This window comes from Pseudochaenichthys georgianus, chromosome 14 (assembly GCF_902827115.2).
Source record: "Pseudochaenichthys georgianus chromosome 14, fPseGeo1.2, whole genome shotgun sequence".
Taxonomy (NCBI): Eukaryota; Metazoa; Chordata; class Actinopteri; order Perciformes; family Channichthyidae; genus Pseudochaenichthys; species Pseudochaenichthys georgianus.
The window spans coordinates 22,567,166-22,595,087 of record NC_047516.1 but is presented as its reverse complement, the minus strand read 5'-3'; the positions used below and the strand labels follow the sequence as shown (position 1 = coordinate 22,595,087).

Below are 27,922 nucleotides of genomic sequence, written 5' to 3'. Positions count from 1 at the left end.
GTGGGTTCGAATCCCGAACATAGGCAGTACAATCAAACCCCACCACCAATAACATAATCATAATACATTTAAAAAAAACGTTGCATTCAAAACTGTTTTACAACACCACAAAAATGTAAATAAATAATAATTACAATTTGTTTGTAATTGGGGGCAATGATTTTTATTTGCTGCTTTAAGAAAGAAACATACACAAAGGTGCAGGACTTTTTATGTTTTCATTTCCTTTATCATCTTTGTGAGTTTTCATGTAATGAGATATTTTGTGTCCTTGCCGGTCCTTGCAAGCCTAAGGGTTGGCAAGGACACAAAAGAGGGACGAAAAAAAGGCTGAATATTTGTCGGAAAATCTGTCGGGCCATAGGTCTACAAATAATTTAAAAAGTTGCTTAAGTTTACTAACATGTCCAAATCGCACATCTTGAAACTAAACCAGTGTTCTTGTGTGCAATACCTCACCACAAGAATAAAGAGGAAACTTAAAGTGGGGGAGGGTTCAAAGACCTGAACCGTACTGTCTGTGTAAATATGGTGTTGAAACACACCACTGGCTCTCTGCTTGTGAATGTGCTTTGTAACAGCTTCTGGTCAAACCAGTTTTTCCACTCTGTCGTCACCGAGGCACCTGAGAGAGGATCCTATTACCGGAAGTTACATAGCTTGTTGTCACCTGGGTGGACTCCTCAGGTAAGAGCACACGGTACATTCTGAAGAAACAGCGATACAGTCAATTAAGAGTTGCGAAATATACGCGTCTGGTTCATTATTCGACGTAAGGAAGATTCTTTTCAACTTTCTGTTCCTTTTTCCAGGATTATAGTACAGAAGGGAGGCGTCGTGTAGCGGAACAGGACCGAATTGGTCGACATGTTTTCCACCGGGTTGGTTTCGGTGGCTTTGTTCTTCCTCTCTGCAACAGGTGAGTTATTTTGGAAATCGTTGTATTATTTCACGTTTTAGGAAAGACAAATATTTGATAACATAATCTAATGTTGCACAGATTAACTCAACAATGCCAACTATAGCCTACTAATGGCTATGTTGTCCTTAAATAATAAAATGTTTTTGGTATGTGTTGAATACCCAAATGAACCTCGGGGCTTGTCCTCACTACAACATGTCCGCCTGCATGTGAATTGGACAAAAGCGACTTTAAACAAGGATTTCCCATTTTGTAGTCTATCATTTGCAGGATATTTCAATATGTGTCCCTTTTTAAAAAAAGAAGCAGAATATGTAGCTTACCACCAGTGGTGTAAAGTACATGACATGTACTCAAGTAGCCTACTGTACTTGAGTACACTTTTGAGGTACTTGTACTTTACTTGAGTATTTCTATATTATGCTACTTTGAACTTCTACTCACTACAATGCTGAGGTACTCAGATATTATTCTGAAATGGACCAATCCGCATGATGCAGGACTTTTTAAAAAAAAAAGTAAAGTATTCTTACACTTTGGTAGGCTACTTCTACTTTTACTCAAGTACAATATCTGAGTACTTCTCCCACCTCTGCTTACCACCAGACTCAAAGACAGTTTTATCCCACAGGCCATAAGACTACTTAAACCTTGCACTAATTATATTGTTGTATTTGTTTTATGTCTTGTAATTGCATTGTTTAGGAACCTGTGACCCAAATGTTTAATTCATAACATAACTTCACCGTAGTTGTGTATATGACATTAAACCCTTGAATCTTGAGTCTTACTACGCCCTGAGCTGTAAAACCAGAGAGATCAGATGCATTAGTTCCTCTTGTTCTCTTGTTTTTGGAAGAATGCTCTTAAATACAAATGTCTGGTTCCCTAATTCTACTCTTGATTTACAGTGGCCACATAATGAACAGTGAAGGCCCCTGAAGGTTTATTAACAAAACAAAACAACCTTGCTTCGGAGTGTGTACAAATCCCATATTTGTATTATTCCAGTCACTTGTCCGTGCAGTATCTCTTTATTTTTGTCTCTTAATTAAATGTATACTCTCTCCATATATATATGTGAGACACTTATTTTCACAAACCCTCTCATATGATCAATGTATTTGGATTTAATGTATGGGTTGATGGCGCATTATTTCCAGGAGACAGGGTCTGACATTAAGCTTTCTCTTCACTGAAATAGCTCAGTTGACCTTTTTACAGATCACTCATGACACTCTGAGATCTATGTAGTAGAAATGAAAACACTGAGTAATCACTATACAGTAGACCAGGGGGAAAATGCATACAACCGTATCCTCTATTAGTTGTTATATTCCTTACAAAAAACTGCCATGGAGAAAAAGCAAACATTGCATTACCCTGTATTTTGCAGGTGTGCTTAATTCATCTCTGCTAGTGTCTAATTAGGTCCTGGTTTTTAATATGGGTGTGTTTATTTTTATTTAAACTGTTACGCAATGTTTGCATTATACAACTGACAATATTCGGTCAGGGTTATATGAACCTTAAAAGTTGCCTAAACACTTCATCAAACTACATGTTCACAAGTGACTGGCATCAAGGGACTTCATTGTAGACCAAGGCAGAGTGTGGTTAAACCAGTTGACATACCTGGTGTTTCTGATTTCTTTCAGCTGCTATCCGGCTGGTTTTTGTTTGCCTTTGCTGTAATGCTCATCATTGCACCTGCAGTACAGTCTGCTAAATGAAACGGACGCTATACAGCACTTCACACATGTTTTCTCATACTTTAAACTTGTGTTTTCCCCTGCCCTGAAACTAAGTATGCAAACAAAAGAAGTCACGGAGTGTTCCGGTTTCATTTTACACCCGCCGCTTATCTAAACCAAAACTGTGACTGTGCGTCCTTATCTCGGCTGAGACCGCCAGTGAGAGACATCTGAAGGGCAACAAGGAAGTCATTTAAGTAGCCACGGTAAAAATGCCAAATGCTTTAAACAATTATCAAGTCTCTCCTTTTGTATGATTTCCATTTGGAGTCAAATGTGGTGATGTTTACAAGGAATGACCCCACACACAGTTAATGATTAACTGGCTGTAGTTGGAGCTTACAGACATGTCTGACCAAAAGGTGGTAATCATGTAACTCAACACTTAAAGTAATGTCAGTGTGGGGTAATGGATGCTAATGTTATGTGACAGGCGGCCTTTAATAGTCAGGTGTCTCCGCTGCCCTACTGAGCCTCGAAAGACCCAGTTTCAACCCGACTGTTGATGGTTTCTCCGGAAGTCTTCTGGCTCAGCGGACAGGAATGTGTCACTATTTTTTCTCCCACACCCTAAAGGCTTGTGAGCATGCTCTCTGAGTGTTTGAGTCTTTCACAAAATACTCTTGGCCTCTGAGATTTGACTGCACACTTTATATTTATTGCTGTGGTAGATGTTTTACCCTAGCCAAGCTCAGTTAATACATCGCGTTCTCAAATCTTGTGTTTGGGGCTTTTTTAAATCTATAAAAAGGCAGAAACCACGATGATGATAATAATACTGTTTAAATAATAAAACAATAGTTATTAATAATTCATATTATCCATATCCGAAGGTTCAGTTTTTGCTGATTTATTCTGTAAATGGATACTTTCCCTTTGTTAAACAACCACCTCTCATTATTAATCATGTGACCTAAACCTGTTTGCAGGCAATGCTGCTATAAACTGGATGCTTAATATACTTGTATTATTAATGTGGAGCTATTGAGAAGCTCTTGTATTTTAAATGCAGTGCTTGAAACAGTTTGAATTGCATTACTGCCACAATAATCCACTTTCAGATTGATTGATAGGCATCATAAAGATAAACTGTATGGCAGATGAGTTTCAGCTGATTGGTGGAAGAAGTACTCGGATATGATACTTGAGTAAAAGCAGCAGTAATGTTGCGAAATATACGCTGTTACAAGCTGCATTCAAACTCTTACTTGAGTAAACGTACAAAAGTATTAGCATTCAAAAGTACCGGGGGGGAAACAAAGTGACCTGTTAGGCGCATTCGTGGAGCTAATTTTAATGACATACTGCTGCTGGATATTTGAACCTATAATTATATGTAGTTGCTATTTATAATTTGTATTGGCTAATTATCTCAATCTGTAAAGTAAATAAAGCTGTCGGATACAGTAAATGTAATGGAGGAAAAAGTAGAATACTTGCCTCTAAAATGTCATGAATAAGAATTTCATGTCACTTGAGTTGTTAGACCCTTTTATCCAAAGCGACTTACATACATTCAGTACTGTGGGCAATCCCCACGGGAGCCATTTGGGGTGAAGTGTCTCAGGGACACAACGACATGCAGTGGGACTCGAACTTGCTATCCCCTGATTCAAAGTCCAGCACACTACCCACTGAGCCACAGCTTCCCTAGAATGATAAAGTAACATCAAATGAAAATTGTCGCTAAATTATTAATATTTTAAATTGTGTTTGAGTACAGTACTTAAGTAAAGGTACTCCACCACTGCCTATGGTGTGTCCACATAGTGTGTGTACTGCATTACTCCAATCCTTTTAAATGATTGTATCCTTTTTTTTCATGTTCATTTAACAATGTTAGGAGAGTAAGGTGATAAAACCAGTCTATGGATAAAACCCACAGAGAAGACTCTGCCGTCACTGACTCCATAATCAGCCTAAAAACCAAAGCTGTGTTTACAGGAAGTGAGAATTTAGACTCGGCTTAAAATGTGCTGATGAACGTCTGCCAAGTCTTTCGTGGCAATAAAAACTATAGAACTGAATCAGTCATTTTTAAATGTGTAAAAATAATACCTTTACATACAATATGTTTGTATAGTCCACTGATCACTTTGGCACATTTCCTGGGATGCATTATGGTCACATGTGACTTCATTGTCTGATGACATGTTTCCTTTGAATCTCTGTGTCCAGGTGTGAGAAGCTTTTCAGTCACCACCACCAACAACAATGTGCGGGTCAAAGAGAATGAAGGTGAGTCAGACATCCATTTACAAATATTACCTTTTTATTGCTTATGACTTAAACGTAATTGTGAATTGTGTTTTTCCAGGGACGGACCTCACATGCTCGTATTCAGCCGACTTCGGTTCCAGCGCCAGGGTCGAGTGGAAATTTAAAGACATAAAAGGCTCACAGACATATGTGGTGTTTGATGGGAAACCAACACGTGAGTACATTTACAATCTTTATTTGTGTCTTTTTTTAGAGCATATTGACTAATGACTTTTCACAAAGTACATGTTATGTTTATTTGTTTGTTGTTTACTCTCTTTTGAGTAAGAATACTATATATATAAACAGTGGAGAACCGTCAGGGCCTTCAAGGTATTCAGAGAATACCCTGGAACACTCAGATAAAACAAACAAAAATTCGATTTAATTATATAAATAAAATGTATATTAAATGAGAATGGTATCTGTGTTGTTGATCTGTAATATTACAGTGTTACGTTGATTTGTTTGTCCTTCTCGGACCATGCACTACGCATTTCAGTGGTTTTGTGTTAGAAAAGAAAGCAACCAATCAGATCTTGTTCTGGGTCTCTGGGTAGAACATCCTTCAACCAAGGTATTCTACATCCTTGATCGAATGCCCTGGCCGTTGCACTGAATGAGAGCGTACGTTTGGACTGACAGTTTGATCAACCAATCATATATTGATTTGTAGCCAATGGGCATATTCCTCCAGAGTTCCCCTCGGTTCCAGGGTACTGTAGAAGGCCCGCTAGTTAACTGGCTCGAGACAGAGGACCTAGATGAATGCGACGAAGCAATTCATGCCGTTTTATTGTTTTTAACGTTGAAATGACAAGTGCAACAGGTGAAGTTGATGCAGAATTGTTGTGAGTACCCTTTTCAAGACGACAATTCAGTGAAAAGACGGACATTATAACGCCGCGGCGGAGGGTGTGTGTGTCTACAGAAGGTCCAGTTGTGATTGACACGGTTCCCCACTGGTATATAATGAATCAAGCTTTTCTAGACTTCAATGAAGTTTGGTGTAAAGTGGGGTCAAGAAAGACGGGAGTCTAGTCTTTTCAAAGCGGGCAGTATCTAGTCAGATTTTTTATAAACACACCCATATATCTCAATCCTTCTTCAAAACATCCCAAAAAGTTATTCTTTAAAAACACGCATATTATTTCGCTATAATTATAAAACACTGTTGTTATTTTAGCCTGTACAGTGTGGGGTAATATGAGTGTATTTTCTAAATCCATTCTGCCGGTGGTTGTTATCCTTTCATCTTTGTCATTTTGTCATCATTGAGTCGTAAGTACTCCATCATTTGAATATATATTAAGATATATTTTAAGGTTGTGATTGTTATCCACATTTTTGTCAAATTCAGCGAGTACTTCCTTATCTGTTCATTCTGTGTATGCTGATACAATTCTGGTGTTAATACGCAGACCTGGCTTTGTAAATAGGAAAGGGTGGTTCTGAATATTATTAGATTTTTACATTTGAAGCTACTGAGGTTTATGTTTATGTAATCAGTGAAGGAAACATTTGCATTATGGAATTGCACACACATAAGGGGACACAATTGGTTGTTGGCTAAAAAAGCAATTCCCCAAAATGTGTTGGCAAGACATTTTAAATGTCCGTCAGTCCGTGTAACACTTCCATTCGCCCACAGAGCCGTACGCCGGCCGAGTGACCATGTACGGCAATAACCTGAGAATCAGCAAAGTGACCCGTAAAGATAACGGAGTGTACGACTGCGAAGTGTCCGCCGGCGAAGGCCAGTTTGGGGAAGTCCGGGTGCAGCTGACTGTGATGGGTAAGGATCCTTTTCTAGTTACATTCAAACATTTCTACTCTACTTCGACTCACATTTTTACAATAAAATGTTCCCTATTTTTTGCATCTGAGTGGACTACAGTATTGCAATACTCCATGTAGAGTGTTTTTCCCTTGCTTTAAACTAAAAACGTTTACACAAATCGATAATCAGCGAAAATATTGAAAGTCAACCCATTTTCGAATCGTATCGTATTGTACTAATGTTGTTATTTAAGTTCTAAAGTGTATCTACTGTAATCAGTGGTGGAATTGAACTAAGTACATGTACAAGTACTCTACTTTTAAAAAAAAGTTGAGGTACTTTACCCATGTTTTTTTACTCCACTACGAAATGGAAGACAATAATATATGTTTTACTCCACTACATTTATCTGACAGCTTTTGTTATTTTGAAAACATCTTCCCCTCTGTCATGAACCTTGGAGTGACCTTCACTAGGACTTTTCAATTGGACAAGCAGGTCAGCACCGTAGTCAAGTCCTGCTTTTTTTTAAATAAGACTATTGGCCAAGACCAAGTCGTATTTATCTTTTTAAAGACCTAGAAAGGGTTATTAACGCCTTTGTTACCTCGAGACCGGACTATTGCAACGCTCTGTATGTGGGTATGGACCAGGCCTCAATGAGACGCCTGCAGCTAGTTCAGAACGCAGCTGCACGTCTTCTGACTGGCCACAAAAAGCGTGACCACATCACCCCAATTCTGGCCTCACTGCACTGGCTTCCAATTCGGTTCCGAATTGATTTTAAAATCCTTTTATTTGTTTTCAAAGCCCTAAATGGGCTGGCTCCGGCCTATGTAGCCGAACTCCTCCATCGCTACACCCCAGCCAGAGCTTTAAGGTCTGCTGACCAGCTGCTGCTGCTAGTGCCCAAGACCAGGCTCAAAACCAGAAGGCACAGAGCCTTCGCAGCAGCTGGCCCCAGGCTCTGGAACAGTCTGCCCCTCCATGTGAGGTCGGCCCAGAGGGTTTTTAAATCCTCACTAAAAACTCACTTCTTCTCCCTGGCCTTCTAGTCAGAGCGGAGCATGTGTTTTTGTTTTCTATAGTTCTGTTGTAAATTATTGTCTTTTATTGTGATTGTAGTAAAGTGATTTTATTACATGTAGGCTAGAGCACTTTGGCTCGACCAAAAATCACTTTTAAATGTGCTATATAAATAAAACTTGATTTGATTTTACAGATTCAGAATATTAGCTCATTCAAAATATAAATCAAATAATGAAGTAACATAGACACATAATTATAGGTTAAGATGTAAAGATGTATAGATAATCAATATTCATGATACAATCATTTCAAATGTATGAACGTGAAATTGTCGGGACTACTTTTACTTTAGTAAGATTTTGTATGCAGGACTGTCACTTGTAAAAAAGTATTTTAACAATTTAGTAAGTAAAGTACCCGAGTACTTCTTCCACCTCTGACTGATGCAGGTTGTGTATTACTGTACATGGAGACCAGCTGAACTGACTGTTTCCCGCAGTGCCTCCATCTCCGCCCATGTGTCGGATCCCGTCCTCAGTGACGACGGGCAAGGTGGCCATGTTGACCTGCCATGATGGAGACGGCTCCCCCCCCCCCACGTACAAGTGGTACAAAGACAACATCCTTATGCCCGTTGATCCCAGCAAGATAGCTGGCTTCCGAAACGCCACTTACAAGCTGAGTGCAACCAGCGGCAACCTGGTGAGCTTCAACCTGTTACTTGGCAGAATATTTACATCGAAAGCTGTGGTCCCTATGGCCTTTAAAATGAAAGATGTACCCTGTTGCCGCTTCAGGAGTATCCTGCTGTAACCAAGATGGACTCCGGACATTACTACTGTGAGGCTGTCAACGATGCTGGTGCTCCGCAGCGCTGCAAAGGCCTGAAAATGGAAGTCCGTAAGTGCTTTTTGTTCTTCCGAGAGGCCCTATTAAGCTAAGGGGCGGGACATCTCTAAGCGGTTGACCAATAATAGCAGAGCCGGCCAGCTAACCAATCAGAGCAGACTGGGCTCTGGTTTCAGACAGAGGGTGAAAAGAGGTGCTGCAGCACAGGCAGTATGGGAAAAATAAAGAGCTTTTTGAACATTAAACGCGTTAACATGCCACAGAGGCACACAATACAAATATGAACCTGAAAATGATCCTATTATGTCCTCTTAAAAAAACATGCGGAACTTACTTATTAAAGACAGTCATTTCTAACTAGTCTCAGCCTGTGCAGCATGCTATTTAAAGGTTTATGAACAGGTTTAGCTGCTTTGAAGGAACCAACAGACACTCATCATTTAGAAACAGCTGTCAGTTTTCTTTTATCATTTGGGTGCTGCAACTGTTTCAATTATTACATTTTAAACACTCCACATTCTTTGACTGTAATTCAGCTAATGCAATATAAAATGTGATGTTTCTCTTCAAGGTGACAGGAACACTGGAGGAATTGTGGCCGGGGTTATTGTGGCTCTGCTGCTCCTGCTGCTGCTGGGACTTGGCATTTGGTATGCCCACAAGAAAGGATACCTTCCCAGTGAGTTTTCCACATTATAAACACTAATTATAGTATATCTGTGATCATCAATATTCTGACATTCAGCGTTGACATTACCAGAAACTGTTCACATCTGAAAAGTTGTTCCCTCTTTTCACAAGTTGAAGATGTTTCTCAGCTCCCACACATAGTCAGCACAGAGTTAATTGAAATAGTGCCAGGGGAGCAGTTGGGGCGCTCCATATTTGACTTATTATTCATATCGTTATTAACTCCATTTTGTTTTTGCTCCAATCAGTACTTAAGATGGAGACCCTTTTTGTTCCCTACAGACTGAGCTAATGTTTAGCCATGCTATGCAACTCAAAATCCACAGAATATAATAGAAGCCTAATACTGGATGTCCAATACAACATTTTAAATATTAATCATTTTCTGGGAGACAATACTACCTGTCATTTACAACGATAAAATAAGCAGAGTATTGCATATCATTTGTATATTTACAATATAAACAAAGTACTTTATCCCACTGATGTTTTTCTCATTCTTTCCTTTACAGAGAAGGCAGAGAGGTAAGAGGATTCCCCCCCCCCTTTTTGTTGTTACTTTCTAGTAGATTTTAGGAGATAATCTATAAACATCACAATCAGTAGAAAAATGTTTTTTGATACTCGATTGATTTTTGTCTTCTCTAGTCTTATGGAGGTAGATTCGTTTCAATGTTATTTGTGTGAACAGCTCAATAATCTGTCTAAAATGGGTCATCTGTAAATGTAAAACACCTTCCACAAATGCAAAGAAAACATGTGTAAACTCACAAAGATATCTGCAAATACACAAACAAATTCCATAAATAACACATTGATAATAATGAGACAAATGTACTTCCATATACTGTGGATATGTATATATTTTAATTGTATTTTATTACATTTTTTATATTTTCAACTTGTGTAATTCTTGTTAACAATGCTGCTGTAACAAAACTATTTCCCAATTCGGGTTGAATACAAATATTGATATATCTTGATCCTCAAAACCACATTTCTGATTTTGAATAAATACTTAACATGCAAAGATCAGTGGCTTCAACTGCAGAAGAAGTAGAGCGATGATGTTTGATGTTACAGGATCTGTGATGAATGAAATGCAGATCCCACTTTTATTTGTATTTTATTTTATAATTATGTCTCTTGTGATGAGCTTCAAATTAGTATTTAAATTCTCCCTGCAGCAAACCAAAGCCCAGCGTGGTGTACCAGCCGACGTCTTTGCATTCTGGCGACGGTGGTGGTGGTGATGATGAAGATGTAAGTATGAGCATTGTTCAAAAGATTTATAACTCAATCACGTCTGTCTGTTAAGTTGAGGACATTTGCAGGAGGAATGTTCTAGTTCTGATGTTTTTTATATGTCTGTTTTTAGGGGGAATTCAAACAGAAGTCGTCGTTCGTGGTATAGTCTTCAAATGGGAGATAACCTTTGTTTTAAATGTCTCTCAGCATGGGACTTTTCTGAAGTTTTTAGTGATGTCTGTCATTTTATTAGCTCCTAAATGACAGTTTTTTTACCCACCATTGTGATTGTTTGTGAGTTGAATTGGACTGTGTGCTTTATTGTCTCGCATGCTTCCAGGTTATAGGACATCATTTAGCAAATGTAGGTTTTCAGACCGCTTTAATTATTTTATAGGTTGTTTTAATGAAATGACTCGTGGCTACTTGTGACCTGTTTCAGCCTCAAACGATTGACCATCTATGTTTGGATTGTGTTTCTGTGTGTTTGCGTTATCTTTTTACACAAACTTCTCTAATGTACAATATTGTTTTTCTATTAAAGTTTGTTTTTCTTGTAAATAACTAAACAGTTTTTACAGTTGTAATTTAAAATCATCTTATCCCTGTGCTTCCTTACATTAACTTGAAACTATACTACTACTGCTTTTAGTCATTAACCATTTAGATGCACATTCCCATTTCTAGTTAAACTTGTATTATATTTGTCTGGTCTTGGTGTCTGATTTGTAAGTATTTTAAACTTTTTTTTTGCTCAACTAATTAGTATTTATCAGGGTGTAGACTGACACTTCAGTCAACTTCCTGTTGAAACAAACAGACATCAACCTTCCTGTTGAGTGGAAGTTGATGATGTGTTAAAGTTTTTAAATAATGACCTGCCTGTTTGCAAGGCCTCTTGCCTTATACCAACGATAAATTACCCAAACTCTTGTGAGACGATGGTCCTAATATTAGTTCTGTCTCCATGCACAAAGATTATATTATTTGTTACCCTTGACATTTTTTTAATTCTCAGATCATGTGTTTTAGTGGTACGATCATGTCGGACCATCAATATATCATCTTTCAGTTACAATATTCACATTTAAAACACTATATTTTCTAAATTGTGTCTACTGTCATGTTTATAGTAGGTTATATTTAACTTTTCATAAAGACATTTGAGCTACAGTAGGCTATAAATTGCTTATCTTGCTACTTCTATTTTTGTGAAGATGATTTTACAGACATGAGTAATGAGTGGTGAAGACTCGCATCTATTCAATGAAACATCTTGTGACATATGATCTTGAGTTATTCACTCAAACCAAATGTAGGCCTATATCAGAATCATAATAGGCCTACCTTTATTCGTCCCACAGAGGGGTATTTGTTACAGCCGAAAGAGCCAATGCAGCTCAGTAGTAACTTACATAGCCTAACAATAACGTTACTAGTTTGTTTACCAAGCCACATACACATATACTTATATGGTTGAGTAAAGAGGATAATAAATTGGACAAAAATTACGTTATTTTTTTGTGTTTACAGAGTTTGCCATCCAAGTTGCTAAGGCAACTGAGGATGGCGTTTTTTTTTCTCCTAATCGTTCACTGCGCATGCGCGCAGTGTCGACACCCACTTTCCAGACAGGAAGTGTGACTAACTTTTTCCATCGTATGGCCCTACCTCGACATTTTTCATCATACTACCTCATCTACACGATAGTACACACAGCGCTTGGGTGTGGGTGTGTTGCTCAGTTTAGTTCTTGTTCAGCATGAGATCTTAATGTACAGGACTTCCGGTCCCCTCACACATCTGTGTACTGTCCCTTTAACTAAGGGGGCCGCACAGTTGAAGCTGCAATATTTTACAGCCTGCTGCTCCGCTCTCAGGACCCATTCATAAATAACACATCGTGTGGAAAAGAGAGCTCATACAGCATCTGATTTTTAATTAATCGGAACTACGGACGAGGTGAAATCAGACATGTTCACCTCGGCCGGGGACTGTGTATCGGGGGCACAGCTGAGAGAGCAGGAGTGACTTCCCATGGCTGACCCCCCTGCTGATGGTTTTGACTTTATGTGCGAACCATCAGGAGGCAGCTTGATCCAGCTCGGAGCATTTGTCAAACCCAGAAAAATGCTCGTTTCCTCCGAAGGTTTCCTGCGTGTTTCCGCCTTTCACAACTAACCCTGGTTTAAGCCGCTTTCATCCTTCTTTTTTATTATTCTTTTTTTAATTAAATGAAAATACATCAGGAGCCGAGGACCTGACATGCCGATGGAGCAGTGAGTTATGGCAGCTAAAGAGGAACTGTACGCCAAAGTGACGCCGCGGAGGCAGCGCCAGAGCCGGCCGAGCACCGTCAAACATGGGACCACTCTGGACGTGCTGCTGTCCATGGGCTTCCCCAAGACCAGGGCGTGAGTACTGTCCCGAGACACACACTCTCATAGCATCCCTCACAGTCAGTCTGTAGCCAAAGTTTCCTCTGGTCTGTGTGTCAGTGTCCTCAGCAGCTGGTAGAGATGCTACACCTCTGCTCTGAGATGCATGTTGTTTACATGTTCACTTTTATTGAACTGTAGCTTTTACCCTGCCTGTATCACAGCAGGCTTATGCAATATTATTGATTGACCATTTTGTGTTTTTTTTAGCCATCGTCATGACTTTGGTTTCCCTTTTAGTGTCAAATACAACTAAAGTCATAATACAATGCTCTTACTAGTAGGCTACGCTGTTTTGATTCAAAATGCAGATTATTGTGATTGAAAACAATGCAAATGTGGTTCATTTGAAGTACAACAAGTATGTATTGCTGCCAAATGCACCTCAAGTACTAGCTTTCATGTTAAAGCTGCAGTTTAATGTTGTTGATAGTGAACCTAATTGTACAGTCATGTTTAACATACTGTAAAACAAATACTATTGTGTTGTTATTATAGTTATTATCTGCAATATTACATATAGCTGAATATGAATGCAGTATGCATATTTTTTTAGCCATCGTCATGACTTTGGTTTCCCCTTTAGTGTCAAATAATACTGTACAACTAAAGTCATAATAACATGCTATTACTAGTACGCTGTTTTGATACCAAATGCCTAACCCTGACTTATTCAGATCATTGTGAACTTTATATTACAGTCATGTAGTTTAACATACTGTAAAACAAATCATATTTTGTTTTGTTATTATCTGCAATATCACTAATAGCTGAATATGAATGTAGTCTACAAATAAATAAACACAAATTGACTCCGAAAGCATTAAAAAAAGCACAATTAGTATTCTGTTGAGCTTCTGTAGCCGACTTCATTGACTCCACACCAATGCAACAGAATGGGCATTCCTACGTGCTCCGGCTCTACACTTTTTTTCATTCATCCTTGAGAGAAGAAGTTGCCAGGAAACAAGGATCGCTGGCTTGTGAATGTAGTCTATGGATTATGTAATCCTATAAAAAAAAAATGACAATGTGTTGTCTGCTTGCTGTTGAGGGGCAGTTGAACCATTCATGCTTAAATATTGTTTGGACGATTGTAGATGGTTAAGATATGATTGAAGCAGTATTTGGCATGATGTCACAACATTTGAGCCACAGAAGCACTTCTCTTTTAGAACCAGAAACAAGAGAAATGTGCAACATCGAGGCGTTGCATCTCAATACATAGATTTCCTATATGGACTGCAGAAAATAACATGTATGCTTTTATGAAACCAATCTTTGTCATCTTGCCACGGTGCTTATGGCCACAGGCACAGTTTTAATTGAAGTTCTGTACGGCCTCACATCTCAGCCCGACTGTGTAGCTTCTACCTGATCACATCATCTATAGTCATAACGTGCCTTCCCATTGTTGGTGTTGTCAATGACTCCCACATTATCAAACCCGGTGGTTTCAACAGCCTCTTCGCCCACAAAAGACTTTTCTGTGTGTGTAGCGGGCCTCAAAATTGTGTCCCATCATGTAACAAAAGATGTGAAATACTCAGCAGCAGAAGTCTCAGAGTGTCGTGATAAACCCCTGAGATCGATTACTTGTTTCATTTTTCTGAATTGAGTGAAATAAGAGACTGGAATTTAGAAATGACTCGGAGCAGTTTTGCTAAGTAAGCCAAAGCTAGACGGATACAGTATCTCCAAAATGAAGCCTTCTTATCTACTGAAAAGCTGTCTGAGGTCATCGGGCTGTGTTGTTCCAGACTGCAGCTCCTTCTCTAATGAACCGCTGCAGACAACATGAGGGACTGTGGTTGGTTATATTTGCAGACTCACATCTAGCACTGATGATGTACTTGTACTCTCTGAGAGATAACATAATAATGAAGCAGAATAATCAGCGTGTGTCTGCTGTTATAGCTGTGGAGACAAAGCAACAATAAGATAAGCAAATCATCAGTGGTGTAAAGTAACAATTATGAGATGCTTGTGCTTTACTTGAGTATTTCCAGTTTATGTTGCTTTGTATTTCTACTCTACTACAATTCAGAGGTACATGGTGTACTTTGCCTCCACTACATGTATTTAATACCTTTAGTTACTTCACAGATGTGGATTAATGATGTGAAATATAATCAAGTGTTGAATCAGACTTTAGTTCCACCTGGAGTAAATCCACAAGCTACCCTGCAGTCTACAAAGTACTTCAGACTAGCTGCACCTTCACCAGCTCTGAGAACACTTTACTGATCAATCATTATAAAACATATCATATATATTCTTCTGAAATGGACCAATCTGCACAATGACTACTTTTACTGTTGGTACTTTAATTCCATTTTCATGCTAATACTTTTGTACTCCTAAGTAACATTTTGAATGCAGGACTTTTACTTCTAACAGAGTATTCCTACACTCTGGTACTTCTACTTTTACTCAAGTACAAGATCTGAGTACTTCTTCCATCTCTGTGAATAATACAGATAATAATAATAATAATAATAATAATAATAATAATAATAATAATTCCTTACATTTATTATAGCGCTTTTTCCAGTGCTCAAAGCGCTTTACAGATACACATTACACATATTTTTTATTTATACATGCAATGGTCACTGTGGATAATACCCACAGGAGCAAGTTCAGGTGAAGTGTCTTGCCCAAGGACACATAGTACCTTAAATACAACACGGGACACTTGATGTTTTTGAGTTTGGTGTATTCATTTGGTGGGACTTTCCTCTCTGGAGCTTATGGCATTGTAGTTATTACATCGATAGGGTAATACGTGAGAATAGGATGGACATGTTTTGCGCCAACACAAACATGAGTTTCCAATACCATTAAAAACACATCTTTGTCATGTTAATACCCATCACATTTAACATTTGACACGTCAAATAAAGCATTGGCGTTAAATGTATGAACATACTGTACATACAATGCATTTCTTTATTTAGTTGGTAATGTAATCCAGTTAAAAATATAGTTTAGTCTGATTCAACCTGAGCTGAATAACACTCCCCAATTCCCACCAAACCTTATCAGCATCCTCAATGGCCTAACCTTTTAAAAGAACTCTCTGCTTATGTCCAGCGAGCAAACTTTACCTCCTGCTTTGAGATGAATAACCAAATGAGAACTTTCCATGGCCAGGCCTTGTTGTCACGTTATGTCTTTGCCTGTTTTCCATGTATTCCCTGGGAACCTGCTCCTATTTAATGATTGGCCTTACAATCTACTATGTGTTCGCTGACGTTGCCGATTGCACTTGTGAAAAGGGGACTTCCTTGTATCATTACATTACATTTCACTTGTTAGATGCTTTTATCCACAGCTACTTAGATACATTCAGTACTGTGAGCGATCCCCACAGGAGCCATTTGGGGTGAGGTGTGTGGCGCAGTGGCTTAGTGCGCTGATCTTCGAATCAGGGGAAAGCAAGTTCGAGCCCCACTGCAGTCAGCATGTCGTTGTGTCCCTGAGACTCTTCACCCCAAATGGCTCCTGTGGGGATTGCCCATGTAAGTCGCTTTGAATAAAAGCGTCTAAGATGTGAAGTGTCCCAGGGACACAACGACATGCTGACTGCAGTGGGACTCGAACTTGCTATCCTCTGATTCGAATATCAGTGCACTATCCACTGAGCCACAGCCTCCCAACCCCTGAGCCTATCATAGTTAAATATTCTTTGTTGTTTCTTTTCCCTCATATTTTTCAATCTTTGCTTTTATTGTACTTGTGAAGGATTACCAGTTAATTACAAATCCTAAAAAGGTCCTCATTCGGCTTGATTTGACTTCCAACACATTGTTAGCTTCTGTAACTTCTGCAAACAGAACATACTGTGTGAAGTAAATAGGTGTTGGGTGGAGGAACTAGACACACACATTCTGGTGTATGTGCAGTTTTTAAATGTCATGTTTGTGGCCAAAATAACTTGAGCAGTCACACCTTAAAATCATCACCCTGAACCTACGACCTGTATTACAGTAAAAGAACTATAGACCAAGCGAAGATCTGAGTTTTAACCACTTTATTTTAGACTGCTATTTTAGAAGCAGCCTTATGACCCTAAGTAAACAGATGGCATGTCTGCGGCTCCTTCATGTCAGCCATGCAGCAGTGGAAGACCGTTCGACTGAAATAGGAACCTGTTTAATGATATCGAAGGGTTAAAGATTTGTGTAATCATCCACTTTAGCTCTGTGTTGTTTCAGAGGAATAATGTGGCAATTGTGAGCAAGGGAAACAGGAAGTTGATGACCAAAATGTAACAAAACTGACTCTAGTGACGGAGGCTGAGGCGTTTTTACTTTATCTGGTACTTTCAACATGTAGACGGAGTCAGCGGAGGAGAAGTTCGTCATGTGATATTTTAGGACCAATCGCAGATGTTCTCACAGACAGTGACGCTGGTGTGTGGAACATTCAAATACCATACAGGGAAGTGTGTGCTCAACACAACAACATGGCCTCTTTCTGAGAAGTTAAAACAGTATTCGCATAAAAGCAGTCAGGATTGGCTAATCGAAGATAATAAACACCTAAAATATGGAATCGGGGCTGGCACACGAATATAAAATTCTCCTGTGATAAATAAAGTATTTCTGATACATACTCTGAGTTACTGGCCAAAATGGAAGCATGGTGGCATTTCAATAATGTTGGAGGTGAAGAGACCGGGCGCTTCTAACCTTACAGTTATCACACATTTATAAGGCCTAACTTTTTAGTTAATAGAATTTTAAAGTCCAAATCTCCCAAAGATGTTCACTTTACAAAGGCATTTCATTTCATTTTTATTTGTCCCGCTCATGGTACGCAAAACCAAATGTACAATAATTGCCACAAAACATGACTCCACCATTGAGCGATAAAATCTTATGTGACCTTCCCCTTTCTAAAAAAACCAATTAAATACAAATAGATGGTCTGCCCTTCATAATAATATATATTTTTTTTTTCCACAGCCAAACATAAAAGTATCTTAGGATACTAAGAGAAACACAAAAAAATAAATACTTATTTCCCACTTGACGGTTAACGGAAAGAAACAAAACGACACCAAATGAATAAGGAAAATAAATAACACGAAGGAAAGCAGACAATCCTCACATCTGAGAAGAGCACGTTTTATTTTGTGCACTATTGACGAATGGTTGGTGTCCAACACTAATCCCATGGTGGCGGCCTGTGATGCGGCACCTAAACACAACCATGCACGACACGTTTTTATATTTATGCTCGTAATTGTCCTATTTTTCCTCATGTGGAGTTGTGAAAGGTTGTGAGCCTTCACTGCTCTGATTCTGATTGTATAAAACTATTGTTGAATTGATAATATTGAATTCAACAGGATTACACATCGTCATCTTGGTGAGTTTCAGTTTCTAAAACAAGTACACAATCTTATTAAAAGCTCTGTTTCGTATCCTTTATGGAAATTCACAGTTGAGTTTCTCTTCATTTGCGCCACTTCATGTATTACTCTTACATGTATGGTCTGTTTCATCGTGTTGTTCAAACTTCAAAGCCTCTGTGCTGCTACACATCTCGCTGACATTATGTTTGCTATTTCTTTTCCCCCTGCTACTTCGTGAAGCCTTTTGTGTGTTAAGAGGAAGTCTCTGTGAATGCAAACTCTTCTCCTACTTACAATAGTTTCATAACTCATGCCTTAACAACCACATGTATAACTCTAACATGCAAAACGCATCGCAAGAGACATATTTACATTATTGAGGTTGTAAATACTGCATATAACTAAACTCATGCATACATGTGATACATTGGCGGCTTTGAAAGAACAAACTCTGAGCTTGTACTCGGAGACAGTCAAGAGGAAGTCGCCCATTTCCGGAAGTGGCTTGTGACCTTCACTGAGCGCTCTGTTGAGATGCTGGTATGGGGGCGGCTGAATCACATAGGGAAGAAAGGTTTGATATTCTAACTTGGTTATCAATGTTTTTCTCATCAAAGATATGCCTGAAGACTATCTGGGAACAGAATAAAAGCTTGCTGAGGCTCCCTGGCAGGAAAGAAAATGTTCTATGCTCGAATTGGGTGATAAAAGTGACCTTTTATGACATGAATTTTCCTTTAAAACATAGCTGTGAATCTCATCATATGCTGTAAGCTGCTTATGACACATCCTGGGACTTTGAGGAGTGTGTGATGCATCACTGTTCTGGCACGGTGCCTCACTGTTAGTGAAACATTTGCTTGGTGCACTTTGACTTATTTCACTGACGTCACTCATGCAGTGCTAAAAATAACACTCAAGCTCAGAAAAACGGTAATTTATGGGTTTGGCAGACGCTTTGATTTGTATTTGCTTAATAGGTTGACTTGATGGAACTCTGAAGAATATTTTGAATTGTTCTTAAGTCGCACACAGGCCAGCACAGTTCATTAAATGGCCTCTGTCGACCCTCGTCTTCACAAGTGAGAAGAGGAGAAGCAGTTCCAGACACAGCGGTACACAGCTAGCTTTGTTACAGGCGTGCTGCTGAGACTTTAACTCTGAAGAAAGCTTTATAATTGTACACCAAGCTGGCCTTGTTAGTGACCCTGAACAAAACACTCAACAGTTACTTCCAGAAATAATGCAATAGTTTGACATTGCCTGAAATACACTCGTTCACTTTCTTGCCAGACGTTAGCTTAAACTATTTATTCCACGGTCATGTCCGAACAGTAAACATGAAGCTAACGGCTAGCAGGTGGTTAGCATAGTGTTGCGCATAGATATGGAGACAGATGGCCTGACACTGCTAACAGCTGTATTCATGCTTTGTTAAAGCTGTGTGCAAACAGAGATGTAAAACACATTAGCAAAACTCCAATATGACAACCATAGTTCTAACCTATTGCTTTACTTTTGGATTAGACACATACGATTGAATCCTTGTGCATAGCCATTGCATTTTTCATTTTTGTTGCCTTAAATATACAGAAAATATATGCATTTGTGTTCTTACTGTCGCATTTTGCTAAAAATTGACATTGTAAGGGTTGAATATGTAGGTAGTTATGAGCATGACTGTTCCTTTTAACTTTTTAAAAGTGGAAAACAATATTTATTTATAATGTTTTTTTATGGCAGATATTTTTTCCTCTATGGGATCAGAGAAACTTTTTTTATTCACAAAAGTTAACTTAATTTAATACTTATTTAACACTTTAATAATGGTGACCCTTAAAAACATCTAATTTCTTTCCATCCCGGGAGAAGGATCCCTCGTCTGTTGCTCTCCCCAAGGTTTCTTCTACTTTCCCCCTGAGGTTGTTGTTGGATATCTAGGACAGAGGCTGTACACTCCGTCAAGCCCCCTGAGGCTAATGTGGAATTTGTGATATTGGGCTATATAAATAAAACTTGATTTCTTGATGGATTTCCTCTGTCTTGATGTCCCACAACACACCATGAGCAGATGTGATGCACACTGTCTGTCTGCTGGTGTAAAGGTTGAAGGAAGGGCGGTACCGCTGGTGTTTTGGTCACCAGGCCCGAGCGTTATAGTGAAGAACGTTTCCTCTGCTGACACGGCTCTCCTCAGGGTGCTGCAGGCTGGCGTCGGGCAGCGGCTCTCAGCGCTCTGAGGGATAAGTGGTTAGTGATGAGTGTTCGCCGTCAGCTTGTAAACAGGAAGTGTGTGTGTGTGTGTGTGTGTGTGTGTGTGTGTCCAGACAGACGGGGTGACATAGATGCTTTTTACTTTTGCCTTTTAATCACGATGTTCCAGTTGTTGGAAGTAGCTAAGTACATTTGCTCAAGTAAAGTAAAACATGTAGGTACTTGTACTTTACAAAGCTACTTTTCAGAATTAGAATATAAATACGAATGTAGCATATACAGTCATTCAAATAAACCCCACTTTTACCAAGTGCAACATTGAAATGATGAACAGATTGTAATACAATCATTTAAAATACATTGTGCTTAAAATCTGCACGAGTTTATACTTATAGTATATTATGATGCTAATACTTTTACCCTAAGTGCACTTTTGAATACAAGACTTCTACTTGTGACTGAGTACTTTTACACTGTAGTATTTCTTCTTTTACTTAATAATCTCTACTTCTTCCACCTCTGATGATTCCCTTTTTCCATTTCGGCCATTATGAATCCACAAAGGCCATCATATTTATGTAGTTGAATTCTTGTCACAATATCTTCAAACAGTGTTTACAGTTAATACAAACAGTGCTGCACGCTCATGAGACTTTATGAAGAGTGTGCAGATTTCCTGATAGAAAGGCATTTTCTCCAACGGCCTGGAACATATCCAAGTTGAGCCGAAAGGTCAGCTTTAATAAACACTCAAAGTAATGTTTACATATATGAAAAACCAGAAACACCGCTGCTGGAACACGCAACAGGCAGCCTGGACATTTCATCTGCTGTGGGGTCATATGTGGAAACAGGAAGTGAACACATATGGGTGACATGTTGCCTGCAGGATGTGCAAATGAAGTCAAGCTCTCATCTAATGGCCTGTTAATAATGCAAACAGTTTGCAGCTGATAAAAGGCCGTTTCAAATCCAGAGTGACTTCTCTCCTTACCGCTTTCTAATCTTTTTTATCTTGGGCTAGCTGTGAACAGGAAATGCAGTTTATAAATAGCTCTCAGTTCTTGCTCGGAGCAAAGACAGGCCTCCGGTTAGCTGCAGCTATTGAGGGCAGTTTGTCCACGACCGTGAATATTCAGTTCAACTATCAAACATGACATATAATAGAAGGAAGGTTTGTATTAGGGATCCCTCCTCTGTTGCTCTCCCTGAGGTTTCTCCCATGTCCCCTTTAAACTGTGGGTTTTCTTTGGAAGTGTTTCCTTGTACGATGTGAGGGTCTAAGGACAGAGGGTCTAAGGACAGAGGGGGTCGTTTTTCTCATACTGATATTCTGAACAATCTGTGCTGATGTATTTGCTGTAAAGTGTCTCTACTGTAGGCTATTTTTATTATATGTACAGCACTTCGGCTCGACCAAAAATAGTTTATAAATGTGGTATATAAATAAAACTTGATTTGATTTACCCAAATCTAAATCAAATATGGGACAGAAAACAGTCATGTACAGAGAACTCTTTACCGGTCCACATCATTCAGGAAAATTCTCACGTACATTTCAAAAGGTTGCTAACAAATTATTTATGTATTATAAAGTAAATTTGAACTGTGGCTATATATGCATATATTATTATGTACACTTATTTCTATTTACTTTTGTTTGGCCTTAGTATGGCGACCATTTTAGTTTTCACTTCATTTCACTGTAAATTGCATGAAAATTATGTTTTGTGTGTGTGAGGACCCCAGGAAGAATAGCCAATGCTCATGCTAGTTCTAATGGGGATCCTAATCAAGACAAACTCAAACTAACTCTAATATAGATTTATTTGAAATATATGTAAGCAGTGGTGTAGTGGAGATTTTTTTACTGTGGGGACGCTATTTTAAATTAGGTCATCCCAAACAAGTGCGCACGCGCGCAGTGCACTCACAAAACGGGCAGACAGGTCCACAGAAACTACCGGTATGCTTAGTCCTACTTTACTTACTGTACTGCAAAAAGCAGACGGCGCTCAACAGACACACATACTCAAAACCATGGACACACTGGCACATACGTTACATAAACAATGTATAGGCCTAAATTGCATAAACTACAGTATTGCAACTAAGCAGACAGCGCTGCTTTTCTCTCTCTCTATCTCCACTTTCAAAATCTATTTAAAACTCATAACAAACAAAATTCCCAAAGTTGTCCTGAAATGAACTTATTAAATAAACAAAACGAAAAATATATATAGCCTACTAATGCAAACATTGAATCTGGACTGGAAATTATTCTGATTAGGCCTAGCCTAGATTGCAAATAAGCAGACAGCGCTGCTTTTTTCACACACACACCTTGCGTTTTGAAGACTGATACATCAGATATGGATGAACAAACTTTGCAGCCCAGTTTCCCAGATTTGCAGTCTATCCACGGGTATGTCTCTTGTTTCCTCCGCCACATCTCCTCCGTCCATACCTCTGGGAAAGGTGAGCTTGAGCTAGCCAGGGGAACGTTGCTAGCGCAGCTAACGTGCACGTTAGCTAGCATTATCCACGTCTAGGCGGCTCTTCTGATGATGTACTGTAGTACTAGTAGCAGCTTCACTTGTAGCTTCGGTGCTGCTAGACTCTTTCTTCTTGTGAATTATATTATTTTTAGAAAATAAGTCAAGTAAAAAATGTTTGCCTGCCATTATAGAGCTTTTTCGTTAGCGTTCTTGAGGGAAAGAGCTGCCGCAAAATCGGCGGGCGGTAAGCTGGCCGTGGGTGTGTCACTGACACACCCCCAGCTCGCCGCGGGGTCACGAGCCTGATGACTAATCATAATTCTTTAAGGAAATCGTTTTTATTTTTTATTATAATTACTGTGAAATGTATTGTGTTTTTGTCATTATTACAACAAATACACACTTGCAACTGATAAGACTGGCAATGATTTTATATTTATTAGACTATTACAAAAAAGATCATGCTCCAAATAAGTGGGGGTACGGCGTACCCCCGCGTCCAACGCCCACTACACCACTGTATGTAAGTGTCACAGAGCTGACGCTGTCGGGCTTTGGACTCCTCGTTGAGAGAGGAAGTGAGTGAGACACTTCTGCTAACCTTTTCTTCCATTAAGAGACGATTCGGTTATTTTCAGCAAATTCCTTGAATGATTGCTTTTCGTGTCACTAAAGATAGGTGGGAATCTTTCAGTTGTATTGCCTCTGGTGAACATTGAGACATTTCTTTTATACTATTTCCCAGAAGCCGCACAAAACATAACAAGACCAAAACATATGATCATGGTTGGCCTTCTGCTCGCTGCATTCCTGCCAGCATTAAGAAGGGACATTTTTCATATTTACTTAGAATTTGGGGTGTCTTGAAACAAGAAAAGAACATCTTCCATGTGTTTTCTTCCCAGTAGTTTGAATTGTTTGTGTTGTGAATATTTTTGAAAATGTGTTCCCAATCTGCTTTGGTATATTGCAGGAGAGTTCATTTCCTATTTAGTTTTTACATTGATAACACTAAGTTCATCATCAATGAAGCACTCGCTATTTCATGCTTGATACTGTATTTCTTCCAATACCTGGAACACGGTTTGTTATGTCAGTGGATTAATGCCAAGGGGCGTCTTAAGGGATATAAAATACAAGAGATAGGAAGCAAGACATGTACCTTTCTCGCCTGGATCAGACTTTGTGACGTCTCGGTCACATCTGCTTGTAATCCTATCATTCCTTTATGAGAGAAAATCCCCTTCTTCCTCTTCCTCCTCCTCCTCCTCCTCCGCACCAGGTGGATCTCTGAGTGAAACAACTGCAGCCACAGCCTCTCTGTCTAAGCCTTCTGCGTGTCTAAGGGTGACTTGTAAATGTAAAAATATGTTCTGTTACATATACTGTAGCTACCTGTACAAAAAACCTAACCTAATCTGAGTATCAAAATATAAAAGTAATGTAACCTCTCTGTTACGTTTGGATTACCTCAATATCATCTACAACGCAAATTAATACAAGAGAAACTGTAATACTGAAGTGTTTGATGTAAGACAACAGTAAGGTGGGAGAAGTACTCGGATCTTGTACCAGAGTGTAGGAATACTCTGTTACAAGTAAAAGTCCTGCACTCAAAATGTTGCTCAAGTAAACGCTCAAAAGTATTGAAACACATGACCACATGCTACAGTTTAAGAAAGCAGAAATATAATCTGAGCTGACACAAAATGCTCCGTCTCACACAGTATTTTATGAACATATGTTTTATTTTATTTTAAAATTCAAGATTCAAGGCTTTTATTGTCATGTGTTCACACTGTAGCTACAGTGTATGACAGTCTTAGGTCACAGGCTCCTCCAACAGTGCAACACAATAAAACAGATAATAGTGCAAGTAAATAAAATATAATATAATAGAAATTGTGCAGAATAGTCTAAGTAATTGGAATATTGATATATATAAGTATACGTTACAACAAGATGGATGTTCTTTCAAAAGGCACAACATGGAAACCTTGAAATGATTATAATATGACACATACTACGTCCTATTGAAAGCAGTTTCTTTGGCGAGTTAAGGTTGAAGGCCATGTTAGCGCCCTAAAGGATGCTTGAGGTAGTTATGGTGAAGCTCTGTGTGACATCTGTCACGTCTCTGCAGCCTCGGCGCTCACACACTGCTCGCTGCGCTCTGTCAGGGCGCGCTGCCCCCCAGGGTTCAGGGACGTTGCCGTATCTAGGACCCTCTCACTGGGACACATTTTATAAATAGATAATCGAATTTGTACGCTAGAGTGGCGCGATGAACTCTGTCAATGTCGGCGCACACAGAAATGCTGCACCACGTCTATACCAAGCTGTGACTGACACACAGAACACTTCCTGCGTGCTCATTCTACTTCAATATAAACTGTAGATGTGTCATCGAATGGCCTTTCAGAGCAGTGGCAGTAAGAGATGATACTGTTTGTATTCATCACAAATCATTGTGAAGGTTTTGTTCAACACACAATCTAAAGGATGTTGGATTGCATGACAGTTGAGTACTTTAGTTACAACTAATTTCCTGTTGCTCAATACTGATATGAGCTATTTACCAGAAAGCAGACATCTCTCTGAAGTATCTTGTCCATAATCCAATCTTTTGGCTTTTAAAAGGACATCGACAAAAAGATCAATCTTAAGCAAGTTTCCACTGGTCCACAGAGCCAACACGCACCAAGGGGTTGTTGCTGTTATTCAGGGGCATCTACTTTGCATTAGAGAAGCTTTCAAATGAATGAACACCTCACTGTTCCTAAAAAACCTTACCTAAACTAATCACAGATATACATTTCGCTATATTAAAGAGGATCATCAGGTTCATATTTGTATTTTGCACCGTGACATGTCTCCATGCTTTAATGTTCAAAACGCTCTGAGGGTGGAGAGTGTGTGGGAGAGAAACTCTGGGAACGTGTAGCCTTTACAGATCCTTTACAGATCCTTTACAGATCCTTTACATGCACACAAACCTATAACACACTAAAAGCCCCAAAAAGCACAATAGGTCCTCTTTGAGTAGAAAGTTTGAGCTCCTGTGTGCCGTGTTTTTCAAGACATATCTCTTGGAGAGCCAGTGTTAAATAAAGTCACATCTGGATACTCTGTCAGTCTCGTGAAGCCCACTGAAGCTGCTGGAATCAGTGAATCCCTTCAGAGGCGGCCCGCAATACCAGAGCTTTTATAAAAAGATGCTAATTAGATTCTGAGCACTCACGAGTAATCATCAACTCTCTTGTTTCAGAAATGTTTTATGAGAGCTGGAAGAGAACTCTCTGCTCCATAGTTTCTCTTGAAATAAAACCACGTTGTACATTGTACACATATATAATCTGTTTATATTTGATATTCCATATGTCATATATTTTTGAATATATATTTGTATTTATAATATCCACATGTATATTTTCTATTTTATTTTCTTTCTATTCTTGTGTATTTGTAGTTTTGTTTTATTGTAAAATGCCTTGTCTTTTATGCTGCTGCAACAAAAACAATTTCCCAAATTGGGATCCATAAAGTATCTGTCTTATCTTATCTTATAACATGACACAGATACATCCTGATGTAGCACATGTGTTTAATTATTAAACATGTTCTTACTGATGTTTGGGAGGGTCTTTATACCGTGACATTTGAAATCTTTTTTTTAACAGGACTACGTTATTAGGGTTGTTTCACTGCTCTCTTGGGTTGTTCGATTTCTGTTCATTGATCACGTGGAAGCACATCTCCAACTAATAAACACGGCCGGAAGAGAAGCTATTGATTGATTGACTGACTTTGATCTCATTTTCTCTTTGCAGATTGAAAGCTCTGGTTTCCACGGGAGGGAAAAACGTGCAGGCAGCTTGTGACTGGTGAGAGCAACACACACTTTTACACACACCGTCCCACACGGTACACACACCCTCTTGTAATTGTAAATATAACATGAACTGACCTCACCCCTTAACATCGTCTCTAACAGTGCTGCCCTCTGCTGGACGTCGGCTGCCCCTCTCTCCCCATTATTTTTCACTTCTTAGTTTTTTTATCTAGGAGAATCTTCTTTATTCGTAAATGGATGAACATATTTAGATAGAAAATGACCAATGATTATATACTATCCTCACTTCAATGTGCTTCCCCTTGCCACTAAACTGAAAACATATCTTCCAAAAATGCTTTCATCTCAACATTTCTCCAGTATTTTTTGAATTTTTAATGACATGGTGCTTTATAAAGAGGGGAAGTCCCGCCCATGTACTTCCGCCCCATGGGACCTTATTTCGGGAAAATTATGCATTGAAGTCAATGGAGAGAGAAAACGTATCTTTCGATCCCGTTTGAATTGTGCCATGAATTACATATATGATGTTTGTCAATCTTAAATAATAATTTCCATGTCAAAAAAGTCACAGTTTGTCGTAAAACTGTTGAAATATAAGACTATGAAAAATACGCAACTAGAAAGACTACAAATCCCAGAGTCCCGGTCCCGCATGCTGGCTCTTACGGAACCGACTAACTCCCCTTGTGTGTATGTACAGCTCTCAACATGCCCAGACTTGGAGTGATTTTCACCTCGTTTAATACTTTTCGCCTCATTCTGAAAGAAAGAGGTGAAATGTGCCAACGTGACGGCCGTCTTGGTGTGTGGTGCGAGGTGGGAGATGTAGTTCATTGAGCGGTTTCACACAAACAATGTGTTACTTCACAGTTTTACGACACATTTTAATTTTTTTGACTTGTAAGATTATCTTTTAAATTGACAAACATCATATGTGTAATTCATGACACAATTCAAACGGGATCGAAAAATAATCTTTCTCTCTCCATTGACTTCAATACATAATTGTTCTGAAATAAG

The 27,922-nt window shown here is 39.0% G+C and overlaps 2 protein-coding genes across 3 annotated transcripts in view; both read left to right on the top strand.

Annotated features, from left to right (window-relative positions):
• The first annotated feature begins 520 nt into the window (after positions 1-520).
• On the top strand, positions 521-11,640 carry f11r.1 (F11 receptor, tandem duplicate 1). Of its 2 annotated transcripts, none has more exons than XR_011644362.1 (10): positions 521-687; positions 813-919; positions 4,855-4,914; positions 4,994-5,110; positions 6,587-6,730; positions 8,244-8,446; positions 8,542-8,644; positions 9,165-9,272; positions 9,796-10,546; positions 10,662-11,640. XR_011644362.1 is itself a non-coding variant. In XM_071205457.1 (10 exons), exons 1-10 carry the CDS (start codon positions 868-870, stop codon positions 10,695-10,697), a joined length of 912 nt encoding a protein of 303 aa, XP_071061558.1. In that variant the 5' UTR covers positions 849-867; the 3' UTR covers positions 10,698-11,640. The 2 variants fall into 2 exon arrangements, 1 of the variants encoding a protein (XP_071061558.1); XM_071205457.1 differs by lacking the exon at positions 521-687 and having other exon boundaries at positions 849-919; positions 9,796-9,808; positions 10,471-10,546.
• A 583-nt stretch (positions 11,641-12,223) lies between these two features.
• The window catches only part of ubash3ba (ubiquitin associated and SH3 domain containing Ba), a 30,030-nt gene continuing 14,331 nt past the window's right edge, over positions 12,224-27,922 (top strand). Inside the window, exons 1-2 of the mRNA XM_034098630.2 lie at positions 12,224-12,945; positions 26,877-26,930. Coding sequence (XP_033954521.1) covers positions 12,818-12,945; positions 26,877-26,930 — 182 coding nt within the window. The 5' untranslated portion in view covers positions 12,224-12,817. The remainder of the gene's footprint in view (positions 12,946-26,876; positions 26,931-27,922) is intronic.